Below are 27,769 nucleotides of genomic sequence, written 5' to 3'. Positions count from 1 at the left end.
TAAATGCGCTCACACGTGTAAGGTACTTAGAGCAGCTCCTGGACAGGGAAACGCTCCATGGGTGCCAGCTGTTGTCGGGATCATTTATTATTATTGTTCATCAGAGTGTGGGATGTGCAGGGCAGTGCCCTTTCCTGTGAGTACTTCATAGACACCGGTCCATCACCTTCCAGCTCTCAGAGGAACAGAGGGAAAGTCCGGTGTCGATCGAGGCTTTGTCCCATAGAAGTTGGGGGTTTTCCTGTATGGAAGCTGTAAGAGTCTTGCCTTTCCCTTTGAGCTCAGCCTGTTATCAGACTGGGCCTGGCTGTGAACCTTCCTACGCCAGTCCGTCTGCAACCTCATGGCCCTTTCAATCTGCAGGCTTGCAATATCCTTCGCTCAAAAACTTTTTTCTATTATTTTTTTCCCCTAATATTTGCCTATGGGCTGCAGGATCTGCCCTCGAAATCTCTGTTCCCTTGTGATTTCCTCTCAGCTGTATTTTCACTCTGCATTGCAAGTCATTCCTCCACCGGGTCTTTCCCGACACTGATTCAGAACCCAAGGACACCAGTCTCTCCTGTTACTCAGCTAATAGATGGGCTTTGGTTTACGAATCATGGATTTTATCTCCAGAAATATTTCGTGCTTCCTTGAGTCTATGCACCTGCATTTCCATCGCTGTGTTTCCTCGGTGGCCGGTCCCCAGGAGGCCCATGTCCTCCCTCCTGCCACTCGCTCTCCCGGCTGCAGGGCCCGCAGGCCGTGGCTGTCCTTCCTCACTGCCCAGGGCAGCTTGGGGCCCTCGGCTGCTGGGACGAGGGAAGGTAATAACTTGACCTTATATCCTTAATGGGTTGTATCCCAGGACAAGAGGAATTGCAAAATAAGAAAGAAAGGAGAAATCTTGAACCGTTTTCAGTCATGGCACTGTGGGTGGCGCCGCTGTGTCGTTCCGATGTGTGTGTCCTATACATGGAACATCTGTATTGTTCTACAGGCGTGTGTGTCAGGGGTAAAGCAAACGAACAATTACGAGAAACGCTGATTCCATCATCCCCATCATTGCTGAAAACTGGGGTCTGCAGAGCAGGAAAGGGGGCCAGTCTGACCTGGACCTGGAGCCGTCAGTATGAGTCACCTCTGCTTCCCCCTTAAAGGAAACCCATTTCCCGTTCTGTCCACAGGCAGGGACGAAGGGGACCGAGGAGCCCGGCACACCGGTTGTGTTTTCCAAACGCTGTTTCCTACAATAGAAACCACGAGACTCAAGGAAATGAAACGGAGCGAGAGGACCCTGGATCATGGCAGCCGTCAGACGGCAAGGGCGTTGCCGAGGACTGCCAGGTTCTGCTAAAAGGACGTGGGAGCCCCCACAGGGTCTCTGCTAGCCAGAACGGGACAGTGTGAGCCCCATGAGGGGCCGGTGTGGGGAGGACGCCCATCCTGTGCCCACTCCGTTCCCCAGCTCTGCCGCGGCCCGCTCCCTGAAGCCCCGCCACACCTCTCTGGCTGTCAGTCTCCTCCTCGTGGTTCCCACACCCCAGGGCCCAGCCCTCAGCTCCCGGCGTGAACCAGGCGCCCAGCTGAGCTGGCTCTGCGTGTCACATGTCTCCCGATGGCTCTTCTCCTCCAGACAGCTGTGAGCCGCGGGAGCAGGGAGACGCACGGGAGCAGCGAGCCTCACCCTAGCGTCCTGCATGAGGGACTGAGCGGCCACCAGCACGCTCTGAGGTCCTGGGCAAGTCGCACAAACTCTCTGGGCTGCACCCACATTTGTAAAGCAGGACTAGGGGTCCCTGCTCCACTGGCCTCTCGGGGGTCACAGAAGACCCCTGCAAAGTGCCTGGTACACAGTGGGGCCAAATAAATGCTGACCTTTGGAACCACTGGACACATGGGTGAATGTCGGGTAGAAGGGCTCTGAAAGCTGTAAGACGGTGGGTAAATCCAGATGGTTACTGGACGCACACGTGCCTCGCTCTGCAAACTGTGAAATTCTGTATGGAGGCAAGGTTGTCTGACTCGAGGATGCCCAGGCCCTCTCCTGTCCCCTCCCCCCAAAAACATGACTGCCCAGTGCCTGGAGCATGACTGCTCCTCTCGGCTCTGACCGTGAGCCCTGAGGCCTCCTGAGATGGCGCAGGCTGGCAGGAAGCAACAGAACAGTGCGAGTGATGATGCTGGCGGGGGTCAGGCTGTGCACAAACATTTCCATTTCCGCAGGGGGTAAACCTTGCCCAGGCCTGGGACACTGAAGGCAGGGGCCCTAAAGGCACAGCCGGGGCTGAGCCAGGAGCCCAATGTGTCACAGACGATCCTTCTGCTACGGGCTGAACGTCGAAGCCTAAGGCTCAGAAACTGTGAGTGTGATTGTGTTTGGAGGAAGAGTATTTACAGAGGCGACCAAATTAAAATGAGGTCACTAGGACGAGCCCCAATCCAGTATGATGGAGTCCTTGCAGGAAGAGGAGATGGGACACAGATATGCACAGAGGGAGGATGACATGAAGAGACACCAGGAGAAGACGGCCGTCGACAGCCCAGCAGAGAGGCCTGGCGCAGACCCTCCCTCACAGCCCAGGAGGAACCCACCCTGCTGTCAGCTGATCCCGGGCTCCAGCCGCCAGGACAGCGAGACCACGAATGGCCGTGGTTTGAGGCCCAGCCCGCGGCCCCAGCTGCCTGGGGCTCCCTCTTGGCCAGGATTCTTTGATGGGCTATGGAACGCCCTGCTGACAGATCCCAGGACCGTCAGACCCATCTGATCATGAGAGGTGGCCCAGGAGGGGCTTGTGTGGGGAGTTTGGGGCCTTGGGAGCCCCTGGACCTGAGTTGGTGGCATCCTAAGGATGAGGAAGGGGACCCTTCCTCCCACAGTCAGGGCCCCGCAGAAGCCGGGATCCTCGAAGTGTGACCTTGGGTGACACCATGGGGCTTGAGGTTCCTGCCGGCTCTCCTGCCCCTGAGGCCTTGAGCCTGAGGGGTCACCTGCTGCCCACACCCCACTCCTCCCAGCCAGGGCCCCTGACCTTTCACCTTCGCATCCCAGCTCCACAGACTCCAGAAACACCCTCTTCAGCCACAGACCCAGAGTCTCAGCTTCTGCACGGCCCTGTGCCACCCTCTCTGTGTGTGACCTGGGGCATGCCACGTACCCTGTGGAGCCTCGGTTTCCCCATCTGTAAAGTAGAGGGTCCCTCCCTCTGTTCTAAGGTCTCACAGTCCAGGAAAGGACCACGCACAGACAGGTGAAATGGCAGCCCTGTCTGTGATGGGCTGCCTGTGGGACAGCAGGAGCACTGGTCCCCAGGGAAGTCGAGGTTCACAAGGCCAGGGCGGCCCTCACTCAGCCGGGGTCCACTTCTTCCCCGGGCAGGTGCCTCCCACACAAAGCCTCCCAGCACAGCCGAGACGAATAAAAACACTTTAATCAAACGGAAACGGCTTTGCGGCATGTCTGTGGAAGCCGAGATCAAGAGCTAGGAGCCCTGGCTGAGTGGGGCTGGGCCTCTGCACGCGGGCGGGTGTGGGCAGGAGCGCCTAGTATTTGAGCAGCCAGCGTGGCTTGTGCTGGCTCAGCGACGTGAAGTAGGACCACCACCACGGCTTGCTCCCGCCGGCTGTGGGCTGTCTCCGGGCCCCAAGGGGCTCCTGGCCGGGATCCTCAGGCTCCCTGTGTGGGCCGGCACCTCCCGCTGGGCCTCGGAGCCCGGGGCCGCTTCTCCGGGGCCCGAGAAGGGATGTCTTGGGTCCGGTCCCCAAAGGCTGGAGGATGAAGTCCACGCGGCCGGCCTTCTTCAACCGGGCGGGAATGGTGACTTTCTTGATGACCTTGGAGTAGCCGGGGGCTTGAGCAATGACGATGTGGGACCCTGGGGGCAGCAGTCTCCAGTAGTCGCCATCTGGGGCTGTGGACAAATAGAATAAAAATGATTCTCAGACCCGGGCTCAGACTCAGCCTTGAGACGATGGGTAACGGTGTCAGAGCGGGTGCCAGCTTGGAGGGCAGACGGACCACAAATTTCCACTTGCCTCTGCACTGGCCTGTGACATCCTTCCCACCTCCTCCCCCCATCAAACTCCTCTTCATCCCTGAAAGCCCTGCCGAGGCCCCATCTCCTCTCTGAAGCCTTCACAGACCATCCCCTCCCCACACCCAGCCCACAGTTAGCAACCCCTCCCTCCTCCGGACCACGTCTCCACCGGGTAACTCAGGTCACAACATGTCATAGTTTTCTATTTGGCCTGAGGGCACCCAGAGCCCACACAGGGCTGGACACACCAGCCTATCGGTGGGATAGAAACTCTGGGAAACAAACAAACGGGCTTGTGACTGGAGGTGGCTCCATCCCACCATCCTACAGAAGGTGGGGCTTCCTGGACAGTTACTTCTTAAGGGGCACAGAATATGCGTCGACTGTCTCGGGCCCCAGGACCTGACCTTGCTCTGCCCTGTGCCCGAAGCTGCAGGAGCCACGGCCTAAGGCAGATGGACGTCGACCCCAGGTCCCCCTCCCCCATCGACCAGGCGGCCGAGGACCCACGGAGCCACCTCTCAGAGCGCGGGGCGCGCCGTGAGCTCTCGCAGGAGCCCGCCACCGCGACGCAGGCCCAGGATGGCGCTCACCTGTGGTGATGTCGTGGCGGATGCCCTTGACTACGATGCGGGCGTTTTTGATCGGCTTGCCAAATTTGTCCATCACCACACCCTTGATGCCCCGGTGCACCTGAAGAGACCAAGGATGAGGGCGCGGACATGGGGCGTGCTCTCCAGAGAGTGGGATGGCCGCCCCTGCCAGTCCCGCCCATCTCCACTGGGAGCCCGGGGGCTCTGGGACACCGCCCTGCTGAGCCCAGCTCTGCACCATGCCTTGATGTCTCAGGTAAGTCACTCCCCTCTCTGGGCCTCGGTTTCCTCATCTGTGAAATGAGGGTGACCGGCCAGGCCACCTCTGGGGTCCCTCTGGCCATCAACCTCCCCTGGGTCTGTGACTGACCCACAGCCCTGCTCGAGGGTCTGGCTGACGACGTCTCCTAGGCTGAGTGCTGAGCCCGGAAACCCTTTACGCTTACCTCCCAGCACGCCGAGCCCCCTCCCTCCATGACCGTAGCCCATGCCAGACGGGCTCTCCCTGAGCCAAGGTCCCGAGGGCAGCGTGGGGCACCAGGAGGACATAGCCTCGAGCGTTTGGTCCCTGGTGCCAGTCCCGGGCAGGCCACCAACCTGCTCTCTGACCTGGGCCAGCTACCTGCACCTCAGCACTGTCACCCCGTCAGGAAGCCAGGGCAGAGGGCCTGCCGTGGGCGTCGCTGAAGGGTAAAAACTGACACACGCAAGGCGCAGTGACAGGTTCAGGGGAGGACCGGCCCCAGCACCCCACGGACAGGTGCTGAGCCCAGCCCGGCTTCCGAGCAGGCACCCCGAAGACCCAGCGCTCAGACTCGGCAACTGCACTTCCCGCAAGGAAATCAGCTCCTGGAGCTGCCTGGTCCTGCTCTCGCTTCTCCTAAAACGATTGACAGCCAACAAGCCAGAGCACCCTGCTCTGTCCCGATCCACAGGTACCATCAAACAAGGCCGAGATGACTGGGTGGGAGGGGAAACAGGTCAGTGAGGTTGTTCCCTGCCTGAGGCTGCCCCCCACAGCTCCAGTGCCGCCCCAGGCCTCTGAGCCTCCGTCCTGCCCCTTCCTGTGCTCAGAACACCTAGCCAGCTCTCTCACCTGGCCAATGCCTCTCCCCCTTCCAGACACAGCTCACACTCCTCTTCCTCCAGGAAGCCCTCTTTGATGACCGGCCACATCAGGGGCCTCCCCTAGGGTCCCACAGTCCTGACCTCACTGTGATGTCCCCCCAACTTGATAGCAGAGGCCAGACACATAGTAGGGCTTCATTTAGTGTCAGCTGGCACCAGCTAGACCTTGTTCTGCCCTCGCTCTGGGGCTGAGGAGTCGTCTTCATGCAGAACCAGGGACGTGGAGCTTTCCCGCATCCCCTCCCCTCCCGACCGGGGAGATGCAGACACCCACCCAAGGCCTGGTCAGGATCGCTGTGGAAAGGCCTCAATGGGCCACGACAGACCCGATCCTTATCAGAAGGCTGGGCTCGGCTTTCCGGGGGGTCGTCCTCAGGGGCCGGCCATGCGCGGCCGCGTGCTGCCCGGCCTTCCGCAGTACCACACTCGCTATTAAATCTTTCCATCCCGAGACTTCACATGCAATATCCACGGAGCGATCCCAGCTCCACTTACGGCTCCTTAAAACTCATTTTCACCAGACAGCCGTAAAACGAAATGAGCAGGAGGCCTGGCCGGGAGCCATTAGTGGAGGATGGCCCGCCCGCGCGCCGAGAGGTCACCAGCCCGGCCGTAAACAAGAAAGTCGCACAAGGCTCACGAGGCCGGCTACGATCCTGTTGCTGCTGCAGCGGCGGGGCCAGGAGGCTCCACTTGGCTCTTGCCAGGAGGAAGCTTCCCGATCTTTCTAGAAAGGAGGGGGCTCACGGACAGAACTGAGGTCTAGGGGCAGCCAGACCTGATTTCGAGCTCTGAGCAGTCGCTGGGTGACACTGGACAGGCCCTGTCATGCTCTGACCTCTGCCTCCTCCTCTGGCTGACTCATGGCCACCGAGAGCCGAGAATGGGAACCTGCGGAGGGCCCAAGCGACCCCAGACCAGCGCTTTCCTCCCCGGCACCCAGGGCCTCCAGGGCAGCCTGTCTACCACCCACGACTGGTGTCAGGATTCGATGCCATGTGCAGGGGTACCAGCTGTAAAGTGCTGTGCATTTACAACCCCCTCGCTGTCTCCTTTGGAGGATCCTGTTTCTCTCTTAGGGCCTGCTTTTCCCCGGGATGTTGAGCCAATGGTCAATTTGAGCAATTCTTGAAAACGCTCAGAAATAAACAGCACAGGCTTATCTAAAACCACTGCTTCGTTTCAACTCTGTGCTCCTTTCACGCGTGGCACCTCACTCAGAGCCCCACGGCATCCCTCGGCGGTGAGCCACGCTGAGGAGCCCGCGTGCGGGGCGGGGCTGGGAGAGGCGGCGGGACTTGGGCGTGGGCCACTAGGCCCCCAGGACACGCGGCTCTCTGGGTCCAGTGAGGGGTTACTTTAGACACATTCTCCACGCCTGTACTCACCACCCACCACCTGTTTCTGGATGACCCCAGCCCCATAATGGCAGGTCCCCCCAGCCTGGGCCCTTCCTCCAAGTCTGGGGGCACACATGCCCAAGGCCCTGCCTGGAGCACACGGACACCTGCTGCCCAGAGCCGTCACCTCCGGGCCTCGATCCTGCCCAGTGCCACCCCATTCCCATGGCGACGGTCCTCACTTCAGCCACGAGGACCCTCACATGCCACCCCTTCTGCCTGAGCTCTCCCTGTCCCATCACCTGATTCCTCCTACTCCTTCAAGACACAGCCCAGGTGCTGCCTCCTCCAGGAAGCCCCTGAAGCTTGGTCAGGTGCCTCCCAGGCTGCCCTGGTTCCTGCATCCCTTGGCTCAGTTGTGCCCCTTTAGGCCACGAGACCCTTGCTATACTGGGCATGCTCACATATGCCCCCTGCTGTCCACAGCACCCCCAGGGCCGGCCCGTGGGAGGAGAGGTGGCCAGTGAGTCTTCAAATGGATGGGTAACTAACGACAAGTGAAGTGTAACGGCATGGATGCGTGGGCTCCTCGGGGACCTGACTCTGTCCTCCAACCGCCAGGCCCCAGCTGGGCCCAAGCGAGGCCGCCCTGAGCTCACCATCTCCACGAAGTTGAGGAGAGGCTCCTTGTTGTGCTGCCAGATGGTGTAGAGGGCCTCCTCGGGTGGGAACTTCACGCAGCCCAGCTCCACCGTGATCTCAAAGCAGTTGCTGTGCAGGTAGTTGAAGTCCGACATGCCTGCAGCACAGGGCCAGAGTCCACACCAGCCCCTCCGCGGCCGGGCGGCCGGGCAGCGGGGAGGCAGGGCTGGCACTGTCCCTACTCCACAGATGAGCAGACTGAGGCCCGGGCAGGGCAGGGGCCGAGCTGCACTCTCAACCCCGGTGGCTCCCCAAGCCCGAGGGCTCACCCACCCTCCCACACGGCCCCTCAGTGGGCGAGGAAGGAGCGGATTTCCAGTCAAGGAGCCAGCAGCACGCGGCAGCCACATGTGCCCCAGGCGTCCGAGCTGCTGGCCCTCCCTGGCCTGGATCCCCAGGGCCAATACTGTGCATTTACTGGGACAGTACCGACAACAGCCTAAGGAGGAAGGTCCTGTGACCTCCATCTCCAGGGAGAACACAGCCTCCAAGGCTGGACGAGCAGCCGATTAGCGGCCAAGACAGGCTTGGGAGCAAGCTGGGCTGACCGCTGCCCCCTCTTCTGCCCTCTGTCCTCTGCCCCATCTGTTTTTGGAGTTTCTTGTCCAGCAGAAGCCACAACCATCCTCCAGGGCAGGGCTCAGGCACTCAGGGGACAGCCCTGTGTTGGGAATTGCTGGGGCGCCTGCCCTTCGGAAGTCAGGGCCTCCTCCAGGCCGTGGCACCCACTGCCCAGCAGCCAGTTACTGACTCAACATCCACAGTCCCCAGGGCAGCCACATTCCCCTCCCATCTGGCCCTGACCACTGGCCTCATGCTTTCCTGGGTCCGTGTCCCTATGGGAGGGGAACCCAGCTGGCGCCTGGCTGCCGGCCTCTCCCAGGCTGAGCCCCAGCCTGAGGATCCTTTGCAGACCCTCATAACAGGGTCGTAACAGGGAGTGGAAGCCATCCCCCCTTGGGAGCCAGGGAACCCACATGCCTGGGTTCTGGGAGGCAGAAGCTGCCGTGATCCCTGGAAAGGACCACGTGCGGTCGTGGGCAGCACCGAAAGTGCCGGGCAGGGGCGAGGACTGGCCTCAGAACCGAAGGGGCCGCCCTCTCTGCCCATGCAGGAGCGGGGGCGGACAGGCTTGCAGTGCGAGCCCAGCCCTGCCATCCCCAGTGTGGACCTCAGCAGGCCCGTCTCTCGTCTGAGCCCAACCGCCTCGTCTGCCAAAGGACGCAAATAACAAGTGTGCTGGTGTGGACGGGGGCAGGCAGAGCGTAGACGAGTGCAGGCCCAGCCCAGTGGGCACCCCTCATGCACAGGGTGCCACGTGCACCTGTGCTGCTCTGTGTGGCATCTGCACCTAACGCAGCTTTAGCCAACAAAATGCAGGACATGCAGTTAAGACGAATGTAGAGGAACAACAAATGGAGTTTCAGTATAAGTATATCCCATGCAACATCTGGGACATACTTATCCAGCACTAAGGAACTCTTCATTACATCCCTGATAGTCAAAACTCAACTGGGGGTCCTGTACTCCATCCGGCAACCCTACTTAACCCCCAAATGGCCAAAAAGAATTGGTCACAGGTGGAATTATGAGATGCAGGCGTTCATTAAATAAGTCACAGAAATGGCAAGGTCTCCCAGGACAGTCACACACTGAGCTTCATCATGACAGCAACTAGGACTAAAGCCAGCCCACGCCCGAATTTCCCGTCCCCCGAGCAGAAGGATCCCCACCACTGGGGGAGGGGGGACGTGATGTGTCTCTGCTACTCTCCCACAGTCCAGAATCCAGTTGCCAGAAAAAGCTGCTGGAGGAGGCGCCAAGCCCGGCTCCCCCCCCAGCACCCCGCCCATCTTCCCTCCCACCCCCAGCCTGCCCAGGGCCGCACCTCCCGTGAAGCTGTACCAGTCGGCCCCGTTGATGATGCTGCCCCTCTTCAGGAAGTTGCCCCCACACCTGTTCTCCGACCTGTCCATCATCATCGGGTGCACGTCAGCGTAGGCTCTGGCCAGCAACTTGAACATCTGTGGAGGAGACGGAGAGAGGTTTCCCAGAAGCAAGACCAGAAGGCTGCTGGGGCGATGGGTGAGAAGAGGCATCCTGTCGGAGGGGCCTGCAGCACGGGTAGGAGAGCGGAATCGTGTCCACACAGAGGGCAGAGCATGTGCAAAGGCCCCGAGGTGGGGCAGCCAGAGCTCAGGGCACCCGTCATGGGCACATGGGTGCACCGTGGAACCCCTGCACACCCGGTTGGGGAGTGTGGGCTTTCTTTCAAGGAGGCTGCGCACTGCAGTGATGTTGGCAGGGCGCATGGAAGGTGGCTTTGCAATTTAAAAGCACTTCCTGCCACTGTGCAGACAACAGGCCTCGGGGAGAGGCGGGAGGCTGGGGTGGGCCTTGTGGTCGCTGACTTCATCTCCCCAGCAGGTCTCCCGTATGATCATCGTCACTCTGTTTTCCCCAGGGACACCCAGCACCTGCGGGAGCCCTCCTGCCTGCTGCCATAGCCACTGGGTGCGGCTGCCATTGTGGTTGGCAGAGGGACATGGGACACAGTGCACGGGGCTCCTGGGGTGATGTAGCCCCCCTGCCCCACTGGTCTCCCCTAGCCTGGGGCTCCCCCCATCTCACACCCCGCCCCACCCCGGGCCCACAGATCTCCTCTCAGGCAGGTCCCAGGCCTCTGTGTGTGCCAGAGCCGGACATGGGGTCTGACCCAGTCAGCATGGAGGCTCCCAAGCGGGCCTCAGGTGGAGGAGAGGCCCCCGGCCCTGGGAGAAGTCTGTCCCAGGGTGAGGACCCCTCTGTAAGAAAGGGGGAGAGTGGGCAGGCAGGGTGAGTAATGGGGAGCTGCCCCAGGCCAGAGCGAGTGTCTCTCCTGGCAGGAGTCACGGTGACTCAGAGCCCAGGACCCAGGGTTTGGAGAAGGGTGAGTCCAATTTCTCAGGGGGAAGGCTGTGCAGCTTCAATTTGGTCCCATAGACATAAATGAAACACCCAAATTACAACCCCATGCGTGTCCATCAGTCACCAGGTCAGCAGGTGAGGGACTGCCATCCTGCCAGCGGCCCCTGCCACCCGGTGGCCGTGGTGAGCATCAACCATCTTCAGCCAGGAGTCCAGGGGCCAAAGAAAGGGGCCCTTGTGCCTGCAGATGCTGACGGGGTTGTTTCTAGAACTCAGCCCACCCGGGTTCCCACCACCCTGGCCCTTCACCACCCGTCTGCAGAGCGGGACCTGGGCTGGGGGAGAGGTTGGACCAGACTCTCTCCCAGTCTGCTCCCCTCCCATGCCCCCTGCCTGTCTCTCTCCTTCTGCCCTAGGGCCTCCCTCCTGTCACCAATCAGTCAGTCCCTCTGCTGACTGCCCACCCACGGGAGAGCAAAGAAAGTCACCATCAGTCCCAAAACCCAGGTAGCCCGAGCCGCAGGTCCAGCTGGGATCAGCCCTGACCCGGGGGGTGGGCACAGGACAAGGACGTCAGGAGGAGCTCCGGCCCAGAGGCCAGGCGAAGGTGGGCAAGAGAAAGACAGAGACAACAATAAACGAAACAAGGTGGGGCGTAGCGGGCTGCCAGGAGGGGCAGACGTGGACTGGCACGGGCCCCAGAACACAGGCCAGAGCCCACGGAGGAGGAGCAGCCCACCCAGCTCCTGCTGCCTGTGACCCTGGATGAACCCAGCCGGTTCCCACCGGGGGTGTGGGCCGGGCCACAGAGGGTGGTGGGCAAGACGAGCCTGAGCTGAGCTCGGGAGCAGGATCTGGCAGGAGGTGCAAGTATCGGGGGACAGCCGGGGTGAGGCCAGCGGCCCTGGCCTTGAGGGTCTTGAACGCTTCCCTGAGGGGCTGGCCCTCATCCACAGGGTACCATGGAAGTTTGGGGGTGATGTGGGACACCCTGACCAGCCCCTCCTCACGCTCCGCTGCCCCTTAGTGCCTCTCCTGGGACCCTGGTTTCCGCAGAGACCACCACTGGCTACAGGCCCGAAGGATTATCGACCAATGATTGATGGCTGGTGGGGAAGACTCTCATTTTTCTGACTCTGGTGGGACTCGTTGAGGTGAACTTCCCCCCTGGGGACATCTTCACGAATCGGCCTCTGAGATTCAGAGATGCTAAGCCTGGCGCCCACCTTGACCAGTTGTTGGCCCTGCATTCTGAACAGCACAGGGAACCAGTGCCAAGCTCATGGCAGAGACCACTCAGCCACCTTTGGGGGGCACTTGCTGAGCTCTGAGCACAGAACCTGGCATTCTTGCAGGCTCTAGGCATGCGCTGGTTGCAGGAGTCAATGAATGAGTGAATGGGTGAGTGAGTGAGTTAGTGAATGAATGAGTGAGGGAATAAACGAGTGAGGGAATGAATGAATGGTTGAATGAGTGAGTGAGTGAATGAATGAGTGAGTGGCTGAGTGCAGGAACAAAGGCCCAGTGGAGCCGGTGCTGCCCCCAGCTCCTGAGGAGGCCCTGCTGAGCGGGTTTCCTGCTCTGCTGGGCTCCCGCTGCCCACCCAGGCCCTTCCGGGGTCTGTGGGAAATCATCGCAATCTTTAGGCTCTGCTGCGGCAGCCGCCACTGTGGGGAAGCCCTCCTTACGTCCTGGGCCAGGCTACGGGTTCACCCTTACACACGCATGCACATGCACACATGCACACAACATGCCCACACATACACATGTGCACACACACACCCTGTGCGCCCCCGGCCTCCTGGGCAGCCCTCCACCCTGGCCCTGGCCGTGCCTCTTGTCCTTGCCCACTTCTGGCTCTGTCTCCCGCCCTAGACTAGGACCCTCAGTGCAGGGCCCAGTCCTGCTCCCTCCGGTGGCCCTGGGACCGGCCACACAAAGGGAGGGGGCCAGGTGAGGCCGAGCTGACCTCTGAGTGGCCGGGGAGGGGAACAAGCCGTGTGTGAGCTGGGCTCTGGGCACTCAACCGTCAGGACTAGCCCTTCCCTCCCCGCCCTGCCCCTGAATACCAGGTGGAGAGTTCGAGGAGGTGGCAGAGGGCAGGCCTGGCTCTCCGCCCTGGGTCTGGTCCTCCAGGAGGCCTGCTGAGTGACCACGCGGAGAGCTCAGACCTTTCCAAGGCCCCTAGGCCGGTCAAGGCAAGAGCTTCTAGCTCTGTCGTCCCAGGAGGGGACGGGGCTGGCCTGGACGGGGATGGTCACCAGGGGCAGTTTCTGGCAGTTAAGCTGCAGGGCTCTTGGCCCATCAGAGGTCACCCCCTCCCTCACCTCAGGTTTTCATCCATAAAATGGGAAGGGGTAAATCCACACCTGTCCCAGAAGATCAGCCTGCATGAGGGCCAGTACAGGCTCGGGGAGCGGCGCAGTCAGGGCTGGGGGCTGGGGGCAGCAAGTCGGCTTAAGAGAAGAGTGGGGTTGGAGACGGTCTGCCTCCATCACACGTCTCATGCCCTGCTGCTGTGCCCAGTGAGGGAAACTGAGGCCCAGAGAGGGGAAGGGCCTCCTCAGGGCCCAAGCGAACTCCAGGGCCAGAATCCCTACTCCAGTCCCACTGCAGCCTGGCTCCCTCCCTCAGAGCCCACCCTGAAACCCGCCAGGCCCCCAGGAAGGAGGGAGGCAGAGAGAGCACGGGGGTGTCATGCACGCTGCAGCACTGCCCTCTGCCGGCATCGCCAGAAACCTGCCCTCCTTTGGACAGAAAACACCAGGGTGACCCGCCAGATAGGGCCACAGTCACAGCCCAGGAGCTCCGACACTGATGGAAGAGGGGGCAGGGCCGCTTCCAGCCAGCCAGAAGGCTTCCCGGAGGAGGGGGTTTGGAGCTGGGCCTGCAAGGCTTCCAACGGCTCAGCAACTCTGGACGTCACTGAGCTCAGAACAGGAGCGACACCGGGCCAGCCCCAAGGGCGCCACCCACACAGCCTCCTCCCTGCATCCATGGGACACCCTCCCCGCCACCGCGCCCCCTCGCACCTTCTCATCGGGCGTGGGAGAAAACATCTTCTCCTCCTGGGGGTGTTTGGAGAAGTCGAAGGGGTAGGACACCACCAGGTCGCCCCCGTGGAGGCTGGCTGAGAGCACAAAGGGCGTGGTCCGCATCCACTTCATTATCGCCTTCGTCTCAGGGGCCACCTGCCCGGAACACAGGACAGAGGAGGCCATTCGCAGGACCGGCCACGCCCACAGGCTTCCACAGCCTTCTCCAGGCCCTCCACGCCCACCCCCCCAGGGCCCTGGCCCAGCACTGGCCCGGCCCTCAGGATTCCACTCAGGCTCCACCAGTCTCTTGCACATGCCAGTCCTCCTGCCTGGAACTTCCTTTCCTGCCTCATGGGGACATCACCCCCTCCAGGCAGCCTTCCTGGGCAGCTGTCACTGAGCAACTGCCAGGCTTTGGGGGCTTCTGTGTTCCCTGAATCCCAACAACCCAGTGAGGAGCTATCCCCACCTTACAGGCAGGAAACTGAGGCTCAGAGCGCCAAGCCTGTTAGCCACCAGGCTTTCCCGCCCTGGGGGGGGCCACACCTGAGGGTCCCAGAATAACCAGAGACCCCTCAGATGCACAACCGTGGGAGGAGCCAGGCCTCCATGGGGTGGGCACGGACAGCAGCAGCTCCTACCTTACCCCACCAGTAGTGCTGTGGGATGGCTATGTGGTCGCTGCGCGCATTGCGGGACGAGGCCAGGCGGTAGTACTCGGACGTCAGGTCGGGGAAATTGCGGTTCAGGTCCAGGTTCTGTGCATTCTGCCTCCCACTCGTCCACCCGTTGTAGCCGGCACCCTGAAAACACAGGCCAGCCCCGGTCAGCACACCCCACCCCAGTCCTCCTGGAGTGGGGCTGCCGGGCCGGGCTGACTATCAGGGGCTGGAGGCCAAGCTCTCGCTGACTTTACTGACGACCTGGAGCACCCTGGAAAAGTTGCCCTTGACGGCCTCTCCCATCTCTCCGGCCCCTCCCACCTGGACTCTCTGATGAACCTCCAACCTCAGGGCCTCACACCGGCTGTTCCCCCTGCCTGAGGACCCCCAACAGTCATGCACTGCTCACATCCACCTCCCGCAGAGCTCCCCGAGCTCTGGCTGGCACATAGGCACACTCTCTTTTCTCCCTCTCTCGTCACCTTCCTCTATAGGGTGCGACGCCTTCTCAACACACCTTAGAATTATCGACATCAGCCCCCACCCCCAAGGAGGACCTCGCCGACGCTGATGCCTGCTGAATCCTCGTCACCCAAGCGCTGGGCCCACGCAGACCCACAGTTACTGCTAGTGAATGAACGTGAACGGATGGGTGGGGCAGCGGCCATGGGGGCCAGCGGGGCCCTCACCTCGGCGGCAGCCACCTCGTAGCCGTCGGGGTTCATGGAGGGCAGCAGGTGGAGGCGGGTGGTGTTGAGCAGGCGCTGGATGCGGGGGTTGCCCAGCAGGTACTCGGAGCACAGGTACTGGGCCAGGTAGATGAGCATCTCCCGTCCTGCCACCTCATTGCCGTGGATGTTGCCAATGAGCTTCACCTCGGGCTCCACTGGGGGAGACACAGTGACCTGGGAGGTTGTCTCACAGCCCCCAGGTCCCCAGAGCCTTGAGGGTCCCCAAGGCGAGAGCAGCTGGAGGTTCTGGGACTTTATTCAGCCTTGTTTGGGCCCAAGTATCTCTGTGGCTAAGGAGGCGTCATTGAGGTCATCACTTGGTTGAGCTCATTTCTTACATTTACCCATAATTATTAGCAGACTGAATCAAGGATATTAATTAATAACATGTGGTATCATTGGTCTGTGTGAATTTCATTGATAGCCACTCTTCACGTTTGTATAATAAGTTAAGTCGTACACCGGTCCTTAGATAGGAAGGCAGCTGGCCCTTGAATGAATGAATGAATGAAAAGATGGATGGAAGGAAGGAAGGACTGATGACAGATGAAAGGATGGATGGCTGGATGAGTGGATGATGAATATTTTGATGAGTGGATGGGTAGATGGATGGGTGGGTGGGTGGGTGGGTGAATGAATGGATGGATGGATGGGTGGGTGGATGGACGGATGGATGGATGGATGGGTGGATGGATGGATGGGTATGTGGGTGGGTGGGTGGATGGATGGATGAATGGGTGGATGGGTGGATGGATGGATTGTGGGAAGAGGAGTGGATCAGGAGCCTGGCCGCTTTACTAGCTCTGTGACTTTGGGCAAGTCATCTCTCCTCTCTGAGCCTCACATTGCTCATCTGGAAAACGGTGTCTCCCTCCCTGGCTGTGCATGGTCCAAGGACTTGCAGCTGTGGGAGTGAATGCTCATGTCCCTCCCACATTCCGAGGGTGTAAATGACCCAGTGCTTTCCACAATGGTCACCTCCCTTGTCTCTCTGCACAGGGGACACCCCTCACCCACAGATTGCAAAGCTGCAGACCAATGCGAAACCGAGAGAGCCCGTGCCTTCAACCCAGAGAATGCCACAAGCTGGAGGGGTGGAAGGCAGAGCGGGCCTTAGAGGCTGGGGGGTGCTGGATGACCTCTGACCCTTGACAAGAGATGGGGCTTTGAGCTCATGATGTCCACGCTGCCCAAACCCAAGGCGAAAACTGAGCTGAGTGTGGCCAGCCCAGCAAAGGTGCCGGAGCCACTTAAACAGGACGAGGTATATTTTTCGGTAATTTATAAGGACCGAGAGTCCAATGGGGACTGCTTCTAGACTGATCCCCTCTGACTCACATGGTCATAGAGACAGAGGAGCTGAGAAGGACCAGGACCCTCACTCATCGACTCCCCAGCAGAGGCCAGCACGGGGTCCCTGCACCCAGACGCTCTCAGCACCCTGGAGGGGGTTCATGGTCACATTCACCTCACCACACAGGAGACAGGCTGCCAGCCAGGGGTCTGAGTCTTTGCTAGAACATCCCGGATTCTCGGGCCAGACCCTGAGCCCCGGCCGCAGGGCCCACTGCCTTCCCCTCGGCTGCCCCTGAAATTCAGTTTCGCCATAACCTTTTCAGCCCCGGGCTCCCGGCCCAAGCGGCCCCCTCGCAGTTACAGTGGCCAGTGAACTCTGACTGCACAGAAGTCTGACTCCCCACCCTGGGCAAGGACACAGCTCTGGAGGGCTGATAACCTCCCGCATTTCCCACGCAGCTCTCATCTCAAAACAGGGCCACCGAGCCTGATTCGAGTTGAAAGGGACATGGGTTTTTTACATGGAAAAGGTGCTTGAGTCACATGATCCTGCGACACTGTGTTCACTGTGCAGCTTAAAGCGGGAACGTGAAGCGGCCGGGCCGCGAGCACGTACCTACCGGGGGGCCAGGGGGCCAGGGCTGGGTTGCAGAAACAACAAAAGGCACAGAGCACAGTTACATCTTGCTACAGATGCATGAGGACCGATGTGCCCGCAGCCAGAGCAGACCCTCCTCGCGTCCCCTGACTCACTCTGCAGGCCACATCCCCGGGCCGGGCCCTGCCCTCCCGCCTCCCTTAGACCCCCAGGGACATCACTGTTACAGTGGTTCCACACACCCTGTGGGGTGTGGCCATGCACCCCACCGCATCAAGCAGAGCCCTGCCCCGCTGCCGCCTGCACCCCATCCCTGAAACACTGCGGGCTCTGATGAAGATCCTGCACCCCAGCCTGTGCACCCCAAGGCCAAGCAGAAACCCCCAGCCCTCTCACTGGGTGCCCGACAGCGACAGGGGCTTACTCAGCTCGTGCTGGCCAGGGCGGCCCGAGAACTCGATGACCAGCAGCTCCTTGCCTTCGAAGCTGCGCCCGATGCTGTAGGTCTTGGCTATGTGGGCGCAGCGGGCAGCCGTGCGCCTCAGCACACGCACCATCTGGGCATAGGAGTGGTGGCTGAAGCGGATGAAGGTGGGCGGCAGCCCCGAGGGGGGCACCTCCTCGGCATCCAGGCCTCCTGGGGGCAGAATGGGGCAGGGGGCCTGGTCAGTGTTCCACCTGCAGCTGCCCACCCACCGCTGGTGGTTCCGTGTGCCCCCGCCTGGCCCGCTACACCGGCCTGGGACCCTGAGCATTCCCACTGCCCTCACATCTACACCCCCCACTGCACCGCAGCAACTTGGGGGTCGGGACCTGCACGTCCCCCTCAGATGGCTCCCGGCCAATCTGTGTTTATGTGTTTAATTAAAAAGCCCTTTATAACACTAAACATCGACAGCTGATGCTAGCGCCCAACAGATGTGCATGCAACATAGCGCCTAACGTTACTATGAGTAAAAGTAACGCACAGTTACTTCGGAAACTTTATAAAATACAGAACAGTAGACCGCGAAGGAGATGTACCTACAGAATCCTCAACCCACGGAACAGCCCTGCGCGGCCCTTTATTCGGCATCATCACGGAAACAGCTGCCTCGCCTCTCAGTCAGGCGACAGCTCTGAAAGGCTCCTTACAGTCTACCACCCAGCTCGATGACTGCAAATGTTTGCTGTTATTACAACACAGCAGCAAGCCTGCCTGGGGGGGGTGGGGGGTGGGGAGGAGGGAGGGGGAGGAGAGGGAGAGAAAGGCGGAGGGAGGAGGATGACGAAGGAGAAGGGGAGGGGGGAGGGGGGGCAGGGAGTGGGGTGCGGGAAGCTTTTCCCTATACTTTTAAAAGTTTCCTTAGGAGAACTTGATGGGCTTCCAGGTCCCGGGAACGGCCATTTTTCAGGCAATCTGCAGGCCAGCGGGCTGTCCCATCCCTTTCAGTGGGGCACGAGCCTGAGGATGGCCCTGGTCACTCCGGGCCCAGCTCCCCCCACCGCCCCCCCACCACCAGGGCCTCTGCGCTGAGCCATGCAGGCCCCCGCAGGCTGGCAACAGTGAATGCTTTCCCCTAAGGGCCTCACTGGCCCTGTGGTTTTGTTTCTGCTCACGATGGTTTTTGAGGGGGAAGAAAGCAGATGGAAGTGGCAATTTGGTGCCGGAGTTGCCCAAAATAATCTCTCCTAAACCGACTGACGGGCTTTCCCAGGGCAGGCGGGCTGGGCCCAGAGAGGTCTGGCTCCCTTCCTCTGCTCATCTGTCTGCCCTCACCCGGCACCCTGGGTGCCCCCGCTCTGGGCCCCCGCACACACAGACAGCTCCTGCCTGCCTGCAAAGTGCTGCCCCGGCCCCGCGCATCCGCACAGGAGCCCGCGGGGCAGATGGATTTCCCCAGCCCCGATTCCGCTCAGGATTCGCCCTGAGCCTGGCACACAGCTAGCAAGAGGCAGAGCTGGAACCCAGGGCTCGCTGAGGCCAGCCCAGATGCGCCTCTGTGTCCTCCCCTGCCATCCTCGGTGGCCCAGCACAGAGCCATGGATGCAGCAGGCGCTCAAGAGCTGTTTGGTGAATGGACAGAGCCATCCATCCATCAGAGCTTGGCCGGCTCACACCAGCTCTGCCCGGCAGGAGCTGGCACAGACGCCCTGCTGCCATTTGCCTCCCCGGCCTCCGCTGGGCCATCTACAAAATGGGGTAATAATGGGTGTTCAGGGTCGCTGTGGGGCTTCAGTGAGATGGCACACGTGTGGCACCTGGCCCCAGATCACGTGACCCTCACCATCCCCTTCATGACGAGAGGATGTGGGGAGCTGGAAGTGGATGTTCTGCACTGTCCCGGCCCCAGACAGGGGCCACATGCGGCTGTTTACACTTAAGCTTAAATTCATTAAAGTCGAATAAAGTCAACTTGGGCCCTCAGTTGCACTAGCCACATTCCTAGACCTCAGTGGCCATGTGGGACTAGTGGCCACAGTCTGGGACAGCACAGAGCAGAGAGCTCTCTTCGCTGGGCTGCCACGGATGATGCTAGGGCCCTGGAGGGTTGGCGCTCACAAGGGCCTTTTCTTTTCTCTGGAAGGCCCAGCCTGGGGTGCACCAGGGCCTCGGGGGCAGAAAGCCAGGGAGAGGCGGGGGGTCCAGCCCCACGCAGGGCTTTCGCCACCCCTCCCCGCAGCACGGCAGCCAAGGGCCTCCAGAACCGCCTTGCACACCTCCACGTGAGTGGCTCACAGCCAGCAGGGCTGTGTCCCGCCCCCCTCCCCCCGCCCCCCGGCTGGTCCACATGAGAAACCACAGCACGTCTCTCTGCAGCCCCTCCCACTGCCCCCTGAGCCCGTGGGGCCTGAGGACCCCACTCTGAGGGGTCTGGTAGGCCTCTGCTGGGCGGCCTAATGGGGGACATGCCGTCCTCAGAGCAGATCGGGGCACAGCCAGTGCACCGCAGTTCTCTGGAGGGGACCAGCCGTGCTCTTACGGCTGTGCATCCCCAGCTGGGCACCTGCACTAGAGGCCTCCTGCATTCGGCTGAGGCCCCATCCCACTCTGACTCGGCTGTCCTGTTAGACCCCCGGGACCCCAGAGCCCCCTACCTCGCAGCGCCTCCAGGGGGTCGTAGCAGCCGTCCTCCTCGGACGTGAAGTAGTGGCCACAGTCGAGGAAGTAGGGCCAGGCCATGTCAATGGCGTCGAAGGCAGGCAGGCAGGCCTCCCGCAGCGCCTCACACACGCGCCGGCACGGCCTGCGCACCCGGCCGCCCTCGCAGCGCGGCGCCAGCACGGCGCAGCCCAGCAGCCGCAGGTCGGGGTTGCACTGGCCCTCGAGCAGGTGGTGCAGCACGCTCAGCAGGATGTATTCGGAGCTGGACTCCACCGCCTCCCGGGACCGGTGCTCCAGCAGCGTGGGGAAGGCCGTCCGGTTGTAGGCGGCGTCACTGCAGGTCCTGAGCTGCAGGTCCACGCACGTGGCTGGGGGCAGGCAGGGGTCACCAGGTCACTCCCCGCCACGATGGCCCACGTGGTTATCGTCAGACACTTCCTAAGGGCCTGCTCCGCCCAAGCAGACCCACCCAGGACCAGGGCCCAGAGGGGTGGGGCACCCACAGCCTGGCAGGGAGAGGACCCGCACAAGGGCTGCTTGGAGGAAACCAGGGCCTGTGGGAGGACCAGAGAAGGCTCCGAGTTCTGCCTGGGCTCAGCTGCTCACTAGTGAGTGAGCCGGGGCTGGCCGTTCTGGGCCTCAGCTTCCATATCTGCAAAATGGGCACAGGAGAGCCAGGCTTGCCGAGGGCTTACCACATTAGGGTGCACGGAAGAGGCCAGCGGAGGCTGGGTTTGGCAGAAGCAGGTGTGAACCCTCCCAAAGACACAGCCCCAAGAAAACAGGTCCCAAATATAGACCCAGCTGGGAGGCCGCGTGTCTCTGGGAAAGCGGCTGATTCCCATTTGGTTAACCTGAGCTCAGGGCCTCGAGAAGGCCAGGCGAAGACAGCTGCGGCTTGGCCAGGCAGGCCTCGGTTCTGCACCTCGCAAGATGTTTTAAGTACAGAGAGAAGGAGGCAGGGTCTTCGCTGTCACTGGGTGTTTTTACACATGATCATTATTGCTATCTTTCCAGCCCAGGAGCGGACATCCTGCCCGGTGTGGCTGGGCTCCCATGGTCCCATCCCCTGAGGCCCTCGTCTGCCACGTGGCCGGCCCTCCAGACCCTGCTGCTGTAGAGCTGTGTGCCTGCAGCCGCTGCCCGCTCACTCCCATCCCCGTCCCCTCTGTCCTCAGCTGGACCTTGCACAGGCAGCCTCTCACGGCATGAGTCACGAGATTCTGCTGCTTCTCCACGTGAAAGTTTAGAAAAGACAGGGTTCCTTCTGCTCAGCATTTCTCCACTCAAAGATTTTATATGTCACTGACTTTTGTACTCGGAAAACATTTTCCTGCTTAAAAAAAAAATCTAGTCCCTACCCTTAGAATATACCAGATGCCCACATCTGGCAGGAGAGACTTGAAGAAGTGTCTGCTTCTGAGCCTTTAGATACAGCAGACCCACAAAATCTTCAAAACCATCCTGTGAAACCCATGTTCCCCTCCTTGTTGATGAAGGACGACATCAGGGCCCAGAGAGGGAGGGGGCTCGCCCAGCCCACTCAGCAGGTGCCGCAGGGCGCTGAGAGCCAGGGACGGCACGGGATAGAGAGCGAGCGCACACTCCAGGGTCAGACTGCAGCCCGTCTGGAGCACACCTCATGGGGCAGCGAGGGGAGGAATGGAAGGAACGTCTCCGCGGGAGCCCGGGGGCAGGGCCAGGGCTGGGAGCCCTTGCTGCACAGAGGGAAGGGCCTGGCTTTTCCGTTTTGTCTAACCTCTAGCTGTTTAAGAAGGGGTTTGCATTTGGTTGATGGGCCATGTTATCGATCCCACTTCGGAACCAGGCATTCAGCTCTCTAAAATGCTTCGATAGCACGGAGGGTCTGCATCACTCCCACAAAACAGAAGCGCGGGAGGTCCACGCACGTACCGCTGTCTGCAGCTGAGGGCCTGTGGCATCCGCCTGGGAAGAGAGAGGACAGTGCTGTTAGACGCAGACCCCTGCCGTCAGTCATCCTCTAAACTGTGTTCCACAGGCGCTGCTCTTTCCAACAGCAGCCCATCACTTACTGAGCGCTCGCGGGCACCCCGCCCCGGGCCTGCCCACCACAAGCTCTGTCTCATTTGGTCCTCCCAGCAACCCGCTGACGGCCATGTGACTGTCCTCCTCATCTCACGCGGGGGGAGGCCGGGGCTCAGGGAGGTCACAGGACCTGCCTAGGGAAAGGCAGCCAGAGAGTGGGTGGGTTCCACGGAATCTATCGGGTCCCAAAGGCTGGGACCACCCCCCAGTGTGCTGGCAAACCTGCTGGCCAGGATGAAACGCCCTGCTCTGGAGAGCTGGCCGATGGCCGTGGTGTAAACACTTCCACCGTGGCCACTTTCAAGCTTCCAGCAGTTGAGCAACTAGTGCTCACAAAGTTCCTGAATATTTGACAAGCAGCCCTCGGAGCGTGTGCCAGGGGCTCTGCCCCACCACGGACTCTGAGCCCACGTTATTCCGAGTCCCCCCAGAGTCAGGCAGGCATGGTCCCCTGCCCTCCAGAACACTCTGCAGGCTGGTGCCCCGTTCCCTGACTTGGGGACCCTCTTCCTGGAGAAGGGGACCAACCCACAAAACTCTCCATGCGAGTGTGGGTTTCCAGGGCCCTCCTCGAGGCCCAGGCACGTGGGCCCACAGTGCAACCCCTGGGAAAGCCAGTAAGGCACCCTCAAGCAATGCCACCCGTCCAGTCCCCACCAGAAGGAGGTCCGTGTGCTCTGTGAGCGCCAAGGGGAAGGAGTGGGTCTGAGAGATGGGAATCGGCGGCTCATTTAGAGCTCAGCTGGCCCTGCAGGAGTCCCAGGAGGGGAGGACAGGCTGGGTAGCAGGAACAGTGGGAAAGAAGAAAAGGGAGAGACGGGGAGGGCCCAGGAGGAAGGTTAGGACCCGAAGGAAGAGGTCAGAGTTCTATTCGGTAACCTCATCCGGAACCCAGGCCTGAGCCACGAGTCTGGGAGGATAGGAGCCATGCATGGGGATTCACCAGAAGACGTGGGGCCGCAAAAGCTTCCTGAGCACATGGGAGCCCCCAGGGGAAGAGACGCAGGAGGGGGCTCTGGTCCTGATGGGCTGGCCAGGCGGCTCCTCCCTCAGGAACCTCCAGACAGGGCAGCCGCAGGCCCTGGCGCCTGTGTGCCAGCTCCCACAGCTCTCGTGAGACAGAGACGTTCACAGCACCCTCTCCCCAGCGGATGCTCGAGCGACAACATGTTTCCACCCTCACGATGGGTGACAAAAGGAGACCCACAGAAACGCCTGGATGATGCGCAACTGGGTGTGTGCACACAGCCTGGGGAAGACGCCGGCTGCCCCCGGATCGCTCTCCCTCCTCGTCCAAACAGCATGGTAAGAGAACACTGTGTTCCCACGGGGACAGCGAGGGGCAGGCACGATGCCCAGGGCCGGAGCTAGACAGCCCTTGGTCCAGCCCGGCCCGTCACAGCAGAGAGCCCTGGAGTCGCTCTTTTCTGCCTCTGTTTCCCCATTCTACACGGGTTCGTTATAGTCACTCAGTGGGAAGGATGTGAAGGTTCTACGAGACAACCCACTTTTCCGTGACCAGCACAGGACCCTGCTCAGGCAGATGTCCCGCGAATAACAAGGTGTGTCCTACGGTCACTGTTTTATGACTCCCCGGAGACAACAAGCCCAGGATTCCAGGCATCCTAACCGGCTGGCACCCCTTGGGCAAAGCAACAAGTGGGAGAATCATTTCCCTAAAGTGTGTACGGGACAGCCGGCCCTGACACCACAGAGAGGGCGGCAGCGGGCCCGGCCCCGTGCCCTCTGATGCCCCACAGTGTGCGTGGAGACAGGCACAGGCTGGCAGTGAGTGAGCTCGAGGACAGCCAGCGGCTGCCCAAGCAGCATGTGCCACTGCCCCCTTCAGCACACGGGCGGGGGGCCTTCTGAGCACTTGACCCCACACCGTCGACGACTCCCAAGCCTTTATAGTCAGAAGTGCTCCCTGTCTTGTGTCCACCGCCCTCCGGGGAACGAGAGAGGAAAAAAGGAAAGAACGAGAACTGGCCTGGGACTCTGCTTGGAACACCGTGCTGTCATCTGCTTTGTGTCGTTAAAGACAACTGGCTAATGTCAAAGAGAACAGAGAAGAGGCTCAAATCCAAGCAGAGCCCATGTGAGCATCCATGTCCAACGGTCACCGTGTGGCGCTGGCTCACACTCGGAGCTCACACTCAGCCGACTCGCGATCACAGTCCTGTGAGCTTGGACCGAGGCAGACGCCGACAAAGACAGCCAGCTCAGGAGCCCGAGGCCTCATCAGGTGGACGGTGTCACCTAATGCGCCCGGCTCCCCTCTGTGTGCATGCACCACCCCCGCACCATGCTCTCAGCGTGCGCCTGCTGTGTGCACTGAGCTGAGTGGGGATTCTGAGGACTCGTCCAGACTCTCAGCAGAGAGGCAGTGAGCAGAGCTCCCCCTGACCCTGGAGTGAGAAACCAGGAGCAAGGCAGGTATCCCGCATCCACGCCCCCAAAGCCATCAGATGCCACACGAGTGCCTGGGTTTATGGGTTTGTGTGGATTTGACAAGCGGATGCCCCCTGGTCTCACGTGGCTTCGCCTCCTCATTTACGGATGAGAAGACTATTCTGCTCACTGTTGGTGGAGGAGCCGGTGAGGTACGAGGAGCAGCGGCTGGCCCAGCAAGGACTCAGCAAACAGGGGCTCCGGGTCGCACAGGGAGAAGGAGGGACGGCCACTGTGACCCCACCCCAGACCCCCATGCACCGTATGGTGGACCAGGGTGTGGCAACTGCTGACTGGGCCCCAACTGCTGCCAGAGTGGTCACCAGGAGCAAAACAGAGAGACAGGTGGACCCGCTTCCTGGGGCTCCATCACAAAGTGCCACCTCTCGGCACAACAGACACTGACTCTCCCACAGTGCTGAGGCTGGAAGACGGAAGTCAAGGTGCCAGTATCCGGGGAGGATCCCTCCTGCCTCTCCCAGCTTCCGGGCTCCCAGCAATCCTCGGCTGGGGCCACGTCACCCACTTTCTGCCTCTGTCACATCCTTCTGGTGTGTCTGTGTCCAAATTTCCGTCTTCTTCTAAGGACACCAGTCCCTGGATGCAGGGCCCACCCCGAGCCAGTACGACCTCATCTTAATCTGACTTTGTCTACAGAGGTCTTGTTTCCCAATCAAGTCACCGTCAGGGGCCAGGGGCTGGGACTTCAACACATCCTCTGGGGGACACAATTCAACCCATAACAACAGGCAAGTCCCAGAGTGTGTCTTCAGGGAGCTCAGGGGCCGGAGTGGGGGTAAGTCAAGAGAGGAAGCGGCTATTCCGGCCACACCAGCCAGTGTGGCAGCCACCTGCCACGTGTGGCTACTGAAAGGCAGCGAGTCCAAACTGACAAAGGCTGTAGGTGTGAAAGACTCAGCAAATTTCTGATGGAACTAAAAAAAGAATGTAAAATAGTTCATTCATAATTTTTAGGTTGATGACAAATACTAAAACAATAATTTGGAGATATTGAGTTAAATAAAATGTCTTATTAAAGTTAATCCCACCTGTTTCTTCTTACCTCCTTAGCATGGCTACTAGGAAATGTAAAATGGTCTGTGCGGCCGGCATCTCTGTCGGCCAGCGCTGGTCCAAGGCTGCTCTTTAGCGGGCCACTTGAGACCATTACACCTCTTGACCACGAGGTGTCAGCACATCTTCGACTGAGGGACGGAGACTGGCCTGTGGCTGGCGTCTTAAAGACCAGGATCTGTTATTGCTCCTGGCCAGGGTCTCCTCTAATAGATGAGAAGCCTGATTGAGGCCAGAGAGGTCAGGCCGTCTGTTCAAGGTCACCCAGCAGAGTAGAGGACTCAGGATTTGAACCCAGGCCCACCCGGCCCCTAGGAACGTGAAAGTCACGTGAGACCCCAGGTTCCCTATGAAGACCTGGAGTCCTCCGCCAGACAAGGGACAAGGCAGAGGGGACGCAAGGGTCCGGGCTTGCTCTGAGTCTCTGGGACATGTAAGTTGGGGACATGGATATAGTCATTGGCTATAGCAGCCTGGACTCAAACTACCGGGCCTCGCCGACGCCAGTCTGTGGTCTGGAAAGGCACTCAGCTTCCACGGACCACACATGTGAGGAGGGAAGACGGGCCTGGAGGAAGGATTTACACTAGAAACAGTCACTGATGCCACACACAGAGACCCACCCTGCCCATCCCTCCAGGTGAGGAAGGCAGGGCGGCCCGCTTGCCCGAGTCCAGAGGAGGGGGCCGTGTCCTTGACAAGCCGCTGATCCTAGACGTTTCCCGGGGTCTCACCAAAGAAGATCCATCCATGACACTGCGCAAGTGCCACCTGCATCCTGCCTGCGCACCCACACACACGTGCACGCACACACACGAGTACACACGCACACACGCCCTGCCCGCCTGGGCCTTTCTGCAGAAAGGGGGAGTAGAGTGGGAGGGAGGGCCAGAGTGGGACAGAAAATCCAGGCTGAGAGAAGAAAAGGGGAAGACCAACGTGGGCACAGCTGAGAGGGGCATTTTGCTCCTGGCACATCCACTTGGTCAACGCCAGCAAGTTCTCAGGTGTCCACCAACCCTGGCACTGGAGAGATTCTGAATCTGGCACGCCCAGACCCCTGTGCCCAAGGGGACCCCCGCCCTCCAGGGGCACAGCTGTCTGCTTCTGCTGAGGACCCTGGGGACAATCTACTGGACTCACCACCTTTAAACAGGAAGGGAAACTGAGGCCCACTCCAGGACAGGAGGTGTGACCAGGACAGGAGCCCAGGACTCCAGGATCCTGGCCTTCTGACACCCTGACACCCCATACTTAAGTGAGATCACACAGGCAGGTGCACGCCCCCCAAGGTCCCTGGGTCTCCCTCACCCAGCCCCACCCCAGAGCCCTCCAGGAGCACCCACTCCCTACCCCAGGGCACCACTTCCTCTCCCAGTGGATGCACCCCCTCCCAGGCCCTCTGCGCCCACTTCCGGAGACATTGTCGTCCACGCCACAGACCCAGTTGGGAGGGAGGGGTCAAGAGTGTGGCAGCCCAGAGACTACCCCCTGCCTGGAAGGACCGGGGACCTTGGACTGCCTGTCACCCTACAAAGTCCTGACACCTGCTCCCTCCGATCCCACCTGCAGGGTGTCCCCACTAGGAAGGTGCCCCTGCCCACTGTGCCCTGACCCGAGAAGGACCCCTGGGCTTGACACAGTGTCCCTGCACTGCCCCCACGCTGACCGAGCGCTGCGCCCTGGGGTCCCAGCCTCCATGCGCTCAGAGAGCCCAGTGCCCCATCCTTGGCAGACCACGAGGTCCAAGGTCACAGGGCGCCCACTTGGGACCGTTCTCTCGGAGCCGTGGGTCACGCAGGGGAAAGTTCCCCGGTTCCCTCCCGGGCGCCGCGGTCCCCCCCAGGACGGGGGTCGGGCCTTACCGGTCGCGTCCCAGGCGGACTCGCACCCGGGCCGGGCGGCGGCGGCGGCCAGGACGGCGAGGAGCAGCAGCGGCGGCGGGGGCGGCATGGTGGGCGGCCGGCGCGGCGGGCGGGCGGGCGCAGTGATGTGGCACTCAGGCCGGGGCGCAGCCGCTCGGCGCCCGCCCCCCGCGAGCGCGGAGTCGGGTTACAGCGCAGCCCAGAAACTGCGCG

The 27,769-nt window shown here is 61.0% G+C and overlaps 1 protein-coding gene across 1 annotated transcript; it reads right to left on the bottom strand.

The window, feature by feature from the left end:
- Positions 1-3,396: 3,396 nt before the first annotated feature.
- On the bottom strand, positions 3,397-27,769 carry CPZ (carboxypeptidase Z). Its single transcript, XM_014855194.3, has 11 exons — positions 27,557-27,769; positions 22,014-22,046; positions 20,093-20,467; positions 17,439-17,651; positions 15,079-15,275; positions 14,369-14,530; positions 13,722-13,880; positions 9,671-9,806; positions 7,740-7,879; positions 4,613-4,712; positions 3,397-3,893 (listed from the first exon to the last, which is right to left on the bottom strand). The coding sequence occupies exons 1-11, from the start codon at positions 27,642-27,644 to the stop codon at positions 3,526-3,528; spliced, it is 1,971 nt and encodes a 656-aa protein (XP_014710680.3). The 5' UTR covers positions 27,645-27,769; the 3' UTR covers positions 3,397-3,525.

The sequence above is a fragment of the Equus asinus genome, chromosome 3 (genome assembly GCF_041296235.1).
Source record: "Equus asinus isolate D_3611 breed Donkey chromosome 3, EquAss-T2T_v2, whole genome shotgun sequence".
In the NCBI taxonomy this organism is placed as follows: domain Eukaryota; kingdom Metazoa; phylum Chordata; class Mammalia; order Perissodactyla; family Equidae; genus Equus; species Equus asinus.
Note: the sequence above shows the minus strand (reverse complement) of the source record. Positions and strands in the feature narration are given on the sequence as shown.